Source organism: Drosophila miranda, chromosome 3 (assembly GCF_003369915.1).
Source record: "Drosophila miranda strain MSH22 chromosome 3, D.miranda_PacBio2.1, whole genome shotgun sequence".
NCBI classification, from domain to species: Eukaryota; Metazoa; Arthropoda; class Insecta; order Diptera; family Drosophilidae; genus Drosophila; species Drosophila miranda.
The window spans coordinates 8,276,490-8,287,563 of NC_046676.1; the positions used below are offsets into that span (position 1 = coordinate 8,276,490).

Below are 11,074 nucleotides of genomic sequence, written 5' to 3' on the forward strand. Positions count from 1 at the left end.
TTGCCAAACAGCTGTGGAAACAGCTGATCCTCTCCGGCCCGTAACCGGCTCCAAACATAAACAGAGAGTCCAAAGCGCGAAAGAGAGCGGTCGCCTTTGCATTGGTGTTGGTGTTTAGCCTACAATTACCAATACCAGCTCACTTTTCTGCTCACCACACAGCGCTCTCCCACACGGACAGTAGGCGTGCGTGACAAAAGAGAGCAGCGCGCTGTGTGAAGGTGTTGGTGAGGGCCTGTAGAAACACGCACACTGGCAAAGGTTTGCTCTCTCCACGGGTCCACGGACAGGAACGAGCCTCCTGTTTGGTGGGTTTCTGGGCAAGAGCGAGACATTTTGTGTGCCTGTGTGGGTGAACTTCATGGAAATCCGCCACACTAGTAAAGAGCGCTCCCCGTTGGGTGTTCACGGATAGGAGCATTTGAGTCTTGGCCAGACAGAGCACTGTTTTAGAAGGCGAAAGACTATTCCGAAGAGATCTTGTCCCGACTTGGGATCTGTGAAAGTGAAATGGAAACCTGCAAAGCCGACACTGGATTGTTTCGGACAACGGATACACAGCTGGATAAATGGAGTCAACACCGAAGATGGAAATAAGACCCCCAAGTGCTGTATAAGGATTTTGAATGTCATTTGGAGGAGAATTCCTCGGCTTACACGTGTAACCAGTACAGTCTAGCCATTTAGTAGAAATTTATTCAATTTCAGACTGAAATTCAAGACGCAAAAACATTTGGTTCCATTGTAAAGTCCCTGGTAATTTTCCACTCGCCTCCGTTATCGTCGTCCGACGCGTTGTTTGTCAGAAAAAACAACAACAATGTCATTCCAAAGATGAGAGGGACGAAGTGGTGTATTGGTTGAAATAAGTTGTTTGCGTGGGAGAGGGAGATGGAGAGAGAGTATAACGTGTTGCCGTAAATGAGTGCGGAGAGAGTAACTAACGAAGAGAGAGAGAGCGATAAGAAGACATTGAGAGGGAACCAGTTTTAAACAGTGATGCCGAATATAGCTGAATCAGAGATGCAAGTGAGTCAAAACAAGCTAAAATCTATTTTAAATAGCTTAAGTAAATTTCGTTATATTTCAGGGTATTACAGAAGAAGAGTATTGCCGACCCTGTAATATCTATATATTACCTCGAACAGGAGTACAAGCCGAGGGAGTTGAAATTCTGGAGGATCATATAGCTATGTCAGCTGTATGATCGATATTAGCGGGCAATCAAAAAGCATATAAAAACTTTGGTTCCAAAAGAAGTTCAACAAATGATGATTTTGCACTGCTCCGGCAAAGTAAGATCGGTTTATCATATCATACATATTGGTATATAGAAACGGTCGATCCGAAAAAATGCTGGGAGAAAAACGTTTTTGTCCAACTAGATGATTGTCTGTTTAGGGTCTACGTAATCAGTTTCCATGTCAGGTGCCGGTGCCGCCTGTCGAAACTAATTTTTTAGTTTTAGAATTTTTTACATTACGTTTTTACATAGATACATTAATCTGATTCATTTATGTGTTCAGGGCTGAGGGTCCGACTTAGCTAGTAATATTCAACCGAATATCCAAATCATAGAATATTGATCATGCACAGAGAACCATTGTAGACCAGTGGGTATTAAAATACACTCTACGAAAATGGATAATTGAATAATTTTTAAAGCAGTTCAGGTGAAAGATAGGTGAAATAGAAAGGATAGAATGGATATACAAGAAGAATTTACAATTACATTATTTTCCGCGGTTAAACTCAAATTGTTCAACTGTTTAAATAGATGGGGGTTAAGTGGGCTAAGTTAATTTTTAGATCGGTATATTTAACATAAATTTAAAAAAATGAGACGTTATATTTCTGAGGTTCATACTATACTATGTCTTGATTAACTTTAATTTTAGCCCAGTTTAGGTGAAAAATATTGTGCGGTTTTTGTGGGTAAAGAGAGAGGATAGAATGGATATACAAGAAGAATTTACAATCAGGATTTTCTACCATTTACCTCAAGTCGTTGAACTGTTTAAATAGAGAGGGCTTAAGTTGGCTAGGTTTTTTACACCATACAAGACAAGACTCTATATTGTTGAGGAATAAAAATTGAGGCAAAAACTGTTAAAGTCAAGTATTTAAAATATGGCAGTCAAGTAGAAAATAAGTTCATTAATTGGATACAAATTTGTGGGCAGGGCTGAGGGTTCTATCTAGCTAGTAGTATTCAACGGAATATAAAAAACGAGGAATATGAATAATTCGTCGGTATACTTTGGAAATTAGACCGTAAACTTCGGTATTTATTTGAATCGGTAATAACCGATTGAGTCACATTCCAAAATGTTTCTGGGCATACCCTGGGAGAAATGGGTGTTATAAAATTGAGAACATGTTCCAATTAATGCAAAGACAATTTAGTCTCTGTTGTGAACCTATTTCAATGATATTTTGCTGCTCATCGTCTTTCTACAGATACCAAGAACAGGTATAAGGATATTTTTATATATATACAAGTTAATACTCATATGCCCGAATATGTCTAAAACATATCAATTTGGGGAAAATGTCTTTATTTATTACGTTTTAAAAACAGGGTATGCAAGGCATATACACGCATCATGTTTTCAAATACCAGCAACACTGCGACTGTTTTTTTTGTTGAAACTATTTTGTTTAAGCCTTGTTTTAGCCAAAATATAATAAAAGCAAGTATTAAAAACAAGCCAGTCGAGTAGAAAATTGATTCAGTAATCGTATAAAATTATGTGGGCATGGCTAAATATTCTATATAGCTGGTAATATTCGACGGAATATCAAAATCGAGGAATATGTAAAAAGAACTTGAATTCGTCAGTATATTTACGGTATATTCTTAAAATGAGACCGTATATTTCGGTATATTTCTAGGGGTCGGACGGTATATTTTATCGATAAGTGCTACATTTTCCTTTCCAAAAATTCGCGTTCGCAGTGAGACGTGTTAAAAGCGTTTTCGAGTGTTTTAATCTAGGTAGTGATCAAAAACGAGGAATATTTAAAATAGAATAGTAAAAATAGCATATTTACGGTATATTTTTAAAATGAGACCGTATATTTCGGTATATTTCTAAGCGTCGGACGGTATATCTTATCGATAAGTGCTACCGTTTTCCTTTCCAAAAATTCGCGTTCGCAGTGAGACGTGTTAAAAGCGTTTTCGAGTGTTTTAATCTAGGTAGTAATAATCGACGGAAAATCAAAAACGAGGAATATTTAAAACAGAACTCTAATTCGTCAGTATATTTACGATATATTTTTAAAATGAGACCGTATATTTTGGTATATTTCTGAGGGTCAGACGGTATATTTTATCGATAAGTGCTACCGTTTTCCTTTCCAAAAATTCGCGTTCGCAGTGAGACGTGTTAAAAGCGTTTTCGAGTGTTTTAATCTAGGTAGTAATAATCGACGGAAAATCAAAAACGAGGAATATTTAAAACAGAACTCTAATTCGTCAGTATATTTACGGTATATTTTTAAAATGAGACCGTATATTTCAGTATATTTCTAAGGGTCGGACGGTATATTTTATCGATAAGTGCTACCGTTTTCCTTTCCAAAAATTCGCGTTCGCAGTGAGACGTGTTTATAGCGTTTTCGAGTGTTTTAATAGGTAATTATAGCCCCAAAACAGGTAAAAACGAGCCCGAAGGACCGTGATAAATTGTGCTCAAAGCTGCGCATGAAGGTAGCGGTCGTAGGGAGTGCGTAAACAAGTGCCGCGAGCAGCGTGTCACACGTGGAGTCTCGGGATGGTCAGCGGAGCATTCTCATTGCAGTGAGGTTATGTTGATTTGCACAGAGACAACAACAACTTGTAGTGGCAAACCATTTGCTAGAGTATTTGTGTAAAACGTTTGACTAATCTGTGGATTTTGTGTTTCAGCTCCGTCAAAATGTCCGGTACAACCGCCACAGTCCGCACTCGCAAGTTCATGACCAACCGCCTGCTTGCCAGGAAACAAATGGTCTGCGATGTTCTGCACCCGGGACTCTCGTCTGTCAACAAGACCGAGATCCGCGAGAAGCTCGCTGCCATGTACAAGGTGACTCCCGATGTCGTCTTTGCCTTTGGTTTCCGCACAAACTTCGGTGGCGGCCGCTCCACTGGCTTTGCCCTCATCTACGACACCCTGGACTTTGCCAAGAAGTTCGAGCCCAAGTACCGCCTGGCCCGTCACGGTCTCTTCGAGCAGAAGAAGCAGACCCGCAAGCAGCGCAAGGAACGTCGCAACAGGATGAAGAAGGTCCGTGGTACCGCCAAGGCCAAGATTGGTGCTGGCAAGAAGTAAATTCTCTGACAAATCCTGAGTGCGTGTGTGTTGTCGGCCTGCTGGAACGCTCACCGACAATTCCCAAAAGCAGCTGGTTATGCGTTAGTTACACCTTTACACCAACAAACAAAGGACGAAACAAAATCAGTGTTTACTTTTGGAGCGGCTTTTGTTTGTATACTAAGTAAATAAAACTCTAAAAGTAAATCGTGAATGAACTCATTTGAAAATATTATATGCACAACACCACACACCAAAAGTATGCATATATGTAGTATATTGGCGAAAAATGTTCGAAATGGAAATCCAAGTCAAATCTTAGGATCTTCCCGGTAAGGAGGGGTGGAATGGGCAGCAGTGTGACCGGTCGGTTCTGGTACCGATCTATCGATACTTGCATCGATTGTGCTATCGTCTGGCGACGCTGTGCATATTTTTTTTGTTGGAAAATCTTCAACCGGATTCGTATACAGAAATAATTGTCGTTTAAATGATTCAGCTCGGGCTGAGAGGGTTCTCCGAGTAGTAAGTGGCATTAGAGAGGCTACAATCGAGCTTAGGCATGTCCACCAATTCCAATGGGAGTGGCGGAGCAGCAGGCGGCACCAGCAGCAGCGGCGGCGTCGTCTCGGCTGGTGATTGGATTTGCCCAGATTATGAGTGAGTGCGCGTAAAGATTGAGGGAAACGCGAATACCCATGAAGCGCCAGGAGACAAATTCAATAAATTGTGCATTTTGATATATTCCCACGACTTTGCAGCTGTCGGCATCTGAATTTCGCGCGCCGCACGCAATGCAATAAGTGCAATCACGACCGTGATAGCATTGATAAGCCAGAGCGCGACCGTGACCGGGGCAATGGCAGTAGCAGCAGCAGCAGCAGCTCCAGCAAGAAGAAGCTGGGCACCGAGATCGGCAAAGCGGCAGCGGACAAGTCGCGAGGGCTCTTCAGCGCCGAGGACTGGCAGTGCGCCAAGTGTGCAAACGTGAACTGGGCCAGGCGACAGACCTGTAACATGTGTAATTCGCCCAAGTTTACGGACTCGGAGGAGCGAACTGGTAAGCTCTGCGCACAGCACAATCCATATAAGTTTGCTAATTACCGATTTTAGGCTTTGGCGGTGGCTATAATGATCGCGGAGTTGTGGAGTACAAGGAACGCCAGGAGTCGGACAGCGAGTACGATGAGTTTGGGCGGCGTAAGAAGCGGAAGAGCTATGAAGAGCGCGATGGGTCTAAGCGAGCAAGGAGGGCCAGCGATGCTGGGGAGGATGAGGAAGAGGACGACGATGATGATGATGGGGATCTGTCCAAGTACGATCTATGGGGTGACAATGAAGTAACCTCATCCGAAGTAAATAACAAGGAGCCGACGGGCAATGGCAGAGACATCAAGGAGGGCAAACGGACCTCACGCGACTCCCCATCGTCCGTATCATCCTCGTCCTCGTCTAGCTCGTCCAGCTCCAGCGACTCGTCATCGTCGTCGTCATCCTCGAGCAGCTCGACCAGCAGTGGGTCCACCAGTAGGCGTGGCAAGAAGAGCACAGCATCGCCCAGCAAACGTTAGCTAAATTTTATTGCGTTTCTGTTCACTTCTTTCCGAGGGGATATTTATTTGATTATTTATTTACTTTACATACTCTGCGCTGCCCCCGATCATCACATGCTAAATAAGGTCAAATTTATTTTAAAAATTATAATAAAAGCCATAATTTAAGAACAGCAGCATTTACATTTATTGTAAGACACCATAATATACAAAAATTGGGCCTAATTGAAGCTATCCTCGTCTTGTTTTTTGCTGGTAACAGCCGCTGCCGCATCGCGTTGCTCTATCAACAGAACCAACTCTTTCCTCGACTTCTCGATTTGCTCCTCGGTCACCGTCAATGGAATATCGCAGGATATTTGCTCTTTTCGTATAAATTCCATTTTACGGATGGCATCTTCTAAGAAGGGTATTTTTTGGGCCTGCAGTTCTTTGTGATAGGCTTCGAGTCGTTCCTCCTTCAAGCTTTCGCAGTAGGTGTCGGTTAACTTCTGCAGCGACTCCTTGCGGGTGATCCAATGGAAATGTGCTGGCGGCGGCTTGTATACCAAATCAAGCTTCTCTAATATCCATTCGAAGCGGGGATAGTCCCAGCGTCTCAGATATTTAAGGAACTTCTTGCGCTTATCAATCAGCTCCTTGAGCCGCACCTTAATCATCTTGTCGCGGGGGTTCTTATCCATATGCTCTTGATAACGACGAATAATGGCAGTCATGTTGGCCACTAAAAAAGGACGAATGTTATATTGGTTATTCTGCAGAAGCACTTGAGGAAAAAGTAAAACCTGCTAGAAAAAAACCCAAATACAAACACACACCCATAACATCTGGCTGAACTGGGTACCTAACTATTTTATGGGTTCTAACTAGGGTTCCTGCGTATACCCTGTCATCGTATGAGAAACATTCATGCATTCTATTTAAGGCGAAAATTCTAAAGAATACATGTCAGTTTTCAGTTTCTGAACGTTGGACTAGCATGTAGCAAGGTGAGCCCTTAACGTTTGATCATTTGATACCTACACTTCGACTCCATCGATCCGTAGTCCTGGGCATGTCTCTGCACTTCCTTCACCATCTGATCGCGGTAGTAACGTGTCGTCAGATGGTTGGCGTTGTTGCACAGCTTAAACAGGGATTTAACCGTATCGTCGGCACTACAAAAGCAAACCAAAACTACTTAATACCTTCCGCATCGAATTGTTTGCCAGACGCGCTTACTTTTCCAACTCCTTGCAATCTCTGTAGTCCAGAATAACTTCGTCGGCATTCAGGGGTGGAAGCTTGGAAAGATCTCCGCTCTTTTCTGGCTTAATGCAGGAGATCTTCTCTGGGCGCACCCATTTGATTTTTAGGTCCGACTTAAAGGCATATTCACGAATAAATTGGCGCGGCACTGCCTGCTGCGCTATATTTAATAGTTTATTCATTAATTTTGGTTTTTATTTTGTAGCTAGTGGTCGATTGGTTATATCACTTGGCCAGTGTACACAAACAAACAGAAAAGTATAATTGTGTATCAGCTGTTCCGCAGAACCATCGATACTAACATCGATATCTTCAGCATAGTGTGTCCACATTTAACTTGGAATAAACATCGAGGGCACCAAACCACTAATTGTTGAGCTCCTACGTTTCGAATTGATTTTGGACTGTGCAACGTGAAAATTCGTGATATTTGACCATGTCGCACGTGTCCCACATGTTGCAGCAACCGTCCACGCCCTCCAGCGTGGCCTCAACTTCGTCGCGGACCATGTCGCTGATGGAGAAGCAGAAGTACATTGAAGACTACGACTTTCCGTACTGCGATGAGAGCAGCAAATACGAAAAGGTGGCCAAAATTGGCCAGGGGACCTTTGGGTTAGTTAATTAGAGCATTTTTGTACATATCCCTATAAAGGATGCATTTTTTGTGTATTCCAGTGAGGTGTTCAAGGCCCGGGAAAAGAAGAGCAACAAAAAGTTTGTGGCCATGAAAAAAGTGCTCATGGACAACGAAAAGGAAGGCGTGAGTGGACAAATTATTTCACAGCGAATCAGAAATAATATATCTTTCTTGAATAGTTTCCCATTACAGCCCTGCGTGAGATTCGAATCCTGCAACTGCTGAAACACGAAAATGTGGTCAACCTGATTGAGATCTGTCGAACGAAGGCCACAGCCACCAATGGTTACAGGTCCACTTTCTATTTGGTCTTCGATTTCTGCGAGCACGACTTGGCTGGGCTGCTGTCGAACATGAACGTGAAATTCAGCCTCGGAGAGATCAAAAAGGTTATGCAGCAGCTGCTGAACGGCCTCTACTACATACACAGCAACAAGGTGTGTAATATGAATTATGATGACACGAGAATTCCATCTTTTGGCTGCTATCTTCCAGATTTTGCATAGAGATATGAAGGCTGCCAATGTTCTGATTACAAAACATGGAATCCTAAAGCTGGCCGACTTTGGGTTGGCACGCGCATTTAGTATCCCAAAGAATGATTCAAAGAATCGCTACACAAACAGAGTGGTCACGCTGTGGTATCGGCCACCAGAGTTGCTGCTGGGAGATCGCAACTATGGTCCGCCCGTGGACATGTGGGGCGCTGGCTGCATCATGGCCGAGATGTGGACACGGTCTCCCATTATGCAGGGCAACACAGAGCAGCAGCAGCTGACTTTCATCTCGCAGCTGTGTGGATCGTTTACGCCAGACGTTTGGCCAGGAGTGGAGGAACTGGAACTGTACAAGTCCATTGAACTGCCAAAGAATCAGAAACGGCGCGTCAAGGAGCGCCTGCGTCCGTATGTTAAGGATCCCACTGGGTGCGATTTGCTCGACAAACTCCTGACTTTGGATCCCAAGAAGCGCATTGATGCGGATACAGCACTGAACCACGACTTCTTCTGGACCGATCCCATGCCCAGTGACTTGAGCAAGATGTTGTCGCAGCATCTGCAGAGTATGTTCGAGTATCTGGCACAGCCGCGGCGCAGCAATCAGATGCGCAACTACCATCAGCAGTTGACCACGATGAATCAGAAGCCGCAGGACAACAGCATGATTGACAGAGTCTGGTAGAATATGTTCTAAAACTAATATATATCTGTAAGATTTTCCCTATCAATACTATAAGCACTTAGTTAGGCTTGAGGTATACCATACAATAATTATATTGCATTTGCAACTGATATCCCCCTATTATTTTTTGATTTTCTAAATATTTCCTTTCGGGGTGATATGTACACACTGGTGGCAGCATGCACGTTGAGCAACAGCAGCAAACTGTAAACAATGCCAAAAAAGCGGATAAAAAACGGCGTAGATGCCTGGCAATTATCAAAAGCGACTGTGATGTGTCTCCTAGCGACACCCCCACCGTGTACTTGGCCATTCTGAACGTGGGACTAAGCAATGGACTCACTGAGGAAAGTCTGCTCGAAGCGGCCGCTCAGACAGGCGGCAGCGTCTCTGAGGTGGCAATGTTAACCGGAAAATCATACTGTTTTCTCGTTTGCTGTACTCTGGAGGACTCGCAGCTTGTGTACACGGGCATGCACAATGTGTCGACCATCGGACAGCAGGGAGCAGTGGCCTATCTAAGCTATGTCAAGGCATTGCCTGCGCTGGCCGGGAAAAGTGAATGGAACAAACCGCTGCCCAGTGGACTCATCGTACTGCCAGACTTTGTCAGCGATGCGGAGGAGGCGACGCTGCTTAGATCCATTGCCGAAGATGGCAGATCGTATGAGGGCACCCTCAAACACCGTCATGTCAAGCATTTTGGCTACGAATTTCTATATGGCAGCAACAACGTCGACCCCACGAAGCCTCTGGAGCAATCTGTACCCACAGCCTGTGATTTTCTCTGGCCGCGGCTTGAGAGCTTTTCTTCTTCCTGGGACTGGAGCACGCCGGACCAACTGACTGTCAATGAGTACGAGCCAGGACATGGCATACCGCCTCATGTGGACACCCACAGTGCATTTTTGGATCCCATCCTCTCACTGTCCCTGCAGTCTGATGTGGTTATGGATTTTCGGCGTGGTGAGGCGCAGGTCCAGGTGAAGCTGCCCCGCCGCTCCCTATTGATCATGTCCGGAGAAGCTCGCTACGATTGGACGCATGGGATTAAGCCCAAGCACATCGATGTGGTGCCCACAGCCACTGGAAGTTTGACTACGCAAGCCCGCAGCAAGAGGACATCGCTCACATTTAGGCGCTTGCGACGAGGCAACTGCAACTGCTCCTACCCCACGCTGTGTGATAGCCAGCAATCCAAAGTGCCCCAAGAGATGTCCACCACATTGGCCGACCAAGCCGTTAGTCTTGAGCAGCAGAATGTTCACGAGGTGTACGATAAAATTGCAAATCATTTTAGTGAGACGCGGCACTCGCCGTGGCCTCAGGTGGCCCAGTTCCTGGATAGCTTCGAGCCCGAGTCTGTGGTCCTGGACGTCGGCTGTGGCAATGGAAAGTACCTCGGCTGCAATGCCCACATCTTAGCCATTGGATGTGATCGGTCCCAAGGATTGCTCGCAGTCGGACAACAAAAGGGCCAGAACGTCTTTCGTTGCGACTGCCTAAATGTACCCGTGCGCTCGTCGAGCATCGATGGGTGCATCAGCATTGCGGTCATCCATCATCTGGCCAGTGCTGACCGTCGCCTGAGTGCTCTACGGGAGATGGCACGTGTCCTCCGGCCAGGTGGCCGGGCTCTGGTCTATGTCTGGGCCAAGGAACAGCGACGCAACGATAGGAAATCCGCCTACCTCAGGCAAAACAAGGCCGTGCACAAGGAACGCACCACCGAGCAGGAGCAGCGACAGAAGCAGCAACATGAACTTGAACAGCGGCCACAAGATCATGTTTCCCTTCCAGTGCACACCAACCGCACTGAGTTCCAGCAGCAAGACGTCCTAGTACCCTGGAAGACCAAGGATGAGCAACGCACCACGTTTCTACGTTACTATCACGTCTTTGAGGAGCACGAGCTGGAGAAGCTAGTGGCCCAGGTGCCAGAGGTTGAGCTTACAAAGAGCTACTACGATCAGGGAAATCATTGTGTGATCTTCAAAAAAGTCGCCATCTGCACAGCGATGCCATGAGTAGCTAACACTTTTACTAAGGGAGAACCACTATTAATATATGTAATTCGTTTATTTGATTTCAAAAATACACATTTACACGATTTTACTTTTGCTTATTAGCGAATCAAACGTAAACTAGAA

The 11,074-nt window shown here is 44.9% G+C and overlaps 5 protein-coding genes and 1 long non-coding RNA gene across 6 annotated transcripts; 5 read left to right on the top strand and 1 right to left on the bottom strand.

Moving 5' to 3' along the window:
* The first annotated feature begins 403 nt into the window (after positions 1-403).
* Positions 404-2,114, top strand: LOC108159247. Its single transcript, XR_001775309.2, has 2 exons — positions 404-1,029; positions 1,091-2,114. It is a non-coding gene; the product is annotated as an uncharacterized LOC108159247 (long non-coding RNA).
* Positions 2,115-3,531: 1,417 nt separating this feature from the next.
* Positions 3,532-4,508, top strand: LOC117187978 (40S ribosomal protein S24-like). The gene is made up of 2 exons (XM_033391029.1): positions 3,532-3,640; positions 3,914-4,508. Exon 2 carries the CDS (start codon positions 3,924-3,926, stop codon positions 4,317-4,319), a length of 396 nt encoding a protein of 131 aa, XP_033246920.1. The 5' UTR covers positions 3,532-3,640; positions 3,914-3,923; the 3' UTR covers positions 4,320-4,508.
* A 179-nt stretch (positions 4,509-4,687) lies between these two features.
* On the top strand, positions 4,688-6,084 carry LOC108159424 (zinc finger Ran-binding domain-containing protein 2). Its single transcript, XM_017292690.2, has 3 exons — positions 4,688-4,961; positions 5,063-5,361; positions 5,415-6,084. Exons 1-3 carry the CDS (start codon positions 4,864-4,866, stop codon positions 5,870-5,872), a joined length of 855 nt encoding a protein of 284 aa, XP_017148179.1. The 5' UTR covers positions 4,688-4,863; the 3' UTR covers positions 5,873-6,084.
* On the bottom strand, positions 6,018-7,356 carry LOC117187977 (28S ribosomal protein S15, mitochondrial-like). The gene is made up of 3 exons (XM_033391028.1): positions 7,076-7,356; positions 6,878-7,011; positions 6,018-6,578 (listed from the first exon to the last, which is right to left on the bottom strand). The coding sequence occupies exons 1-3, from the start codon at positions 7,282-7,284 to the stop codon at positions 6,076-6,078; spliced, it is 846 nt and encodes a 281-aa protein (XP_033246919.1). The 5' UTR covers positions 7,285-7,356; the 3' UTR covers positions 6,018-6,075.
* A 78-nt stretch (positions 7,357-7,434) lies between these two features.
* Positions 7,435-9,034, top strand: LOC108159423 (cyclin-dependent kinase 9). Its single transcript, XM_017292689.2, has 4 exons — positions 7,435-7,717; positions 7,781-7,865; positions 7,922-8,179; positions 8,238-9,034. Exons 1-4 carry the CDS (start codon positions 7,539-7,541, stop codon positions 8,922-8,924), a joined length of 1,209 nt encoding a protein of 402 aa, XP_017148178.1. The 5' UTR covers positions 7,435-7,538; the 3' UTR covers positions 8,925-9,034.
* Positions 9,035-9,080: 46 nt separating this feature from the next.
* Positions 9,081-11,039, top strand: LOC108159422 (alkylated DNA repair protein alkB homolog 8). Its single transcript, XM_017292688.2, has one exon. The coding sequence runs from the start codon at positions 9,104-9,106 to the stop codon at positions 10,949-10,951; it is 1,848 nt and encodes a 615-aa protein (XP_017148177.1). The 5' UTR covers positions 9,081-9,103; the 3' UTR covers positions 10,952-11,039.
* The last annotated feature ends 35 nt before the right edge of the window (positions 11,040-11,074 follow it).

Coding starts and splice junctions, on each gene's coding strand:
- LOC117187978 (XM_033391029.1), top strand. CDS start 3,924: ATGTCCGGTACAACCGCCACAGTCCGCACTCGCAAGTTCATGACCAAC.
- LOC108159424 (XM_017292690.2), top strand. CDS start 4,864: ATGTCCACCAATTCCAATGGGAGTGGCGGAGCAGCAGGCGGCACCAGC. Junction 4,962..5,062: donor TGGATTTGCCCAGATTATGA/GTGAGTGCGCGT, acceptor ACGACTTTGCAG/CTGTCGGCATCTGAATTTCG. Junction 5,362..5,414: donor GGACTCGGAGGAGCGAACTG/GTAAGCTCTGCG, acceptor TACCGATTTTAG/GCTTTGGCGGTGGCTATAAT.
- LOC117187977 (XM_033391028.1), bottom strand. CDS start 7,284: ATGAATAAACTATTAAATATAGCGCAGCAGGCAGTGCCGCGCCAATTT. Junction 7,012..7,075: donor GATTGCAAGGAGTTGGAAAA/GTAAGCGCGTCT, acceptor TTGCTTTTGTAG/TGCCGACGATACGGTTAAAT. Junction 6,579..6,877: donor CGGATCGATGGAGTCGAAGT/GTAGGTATCAAA, acceptor GTCCTTTTTTAG/TGGCCAACATGACTGCCATT.
- LOC108159423 (XM_017292689.2), top strand. CDS start 7,539: ATGTCGCACGTGTCCCACATGTTGCAGCAACCGTCCACGCCCTCCAGC. Junction 7,718..7,780: donor ATTGGCCAGGGGACCTTTGG/GTTAGTTAATTA, acceptor TGTGTATTCCAG/TGAGGTGTTCAAGGCCCGGG. Junction 7,866..7,921: donor TGGACAACGAAAAGGAAGGC/GTGAGTGGACAA, acceptor TTTCTTGAATAG/TTTCCCATTACAGCCCTGCG.
- LOC108159422 (XM_017292688.2), top strand. CDS start 9,104: ATGCACGTTGAGCAACAGCAGCAAACTGTAAACAATGCCAAAAAAGCG.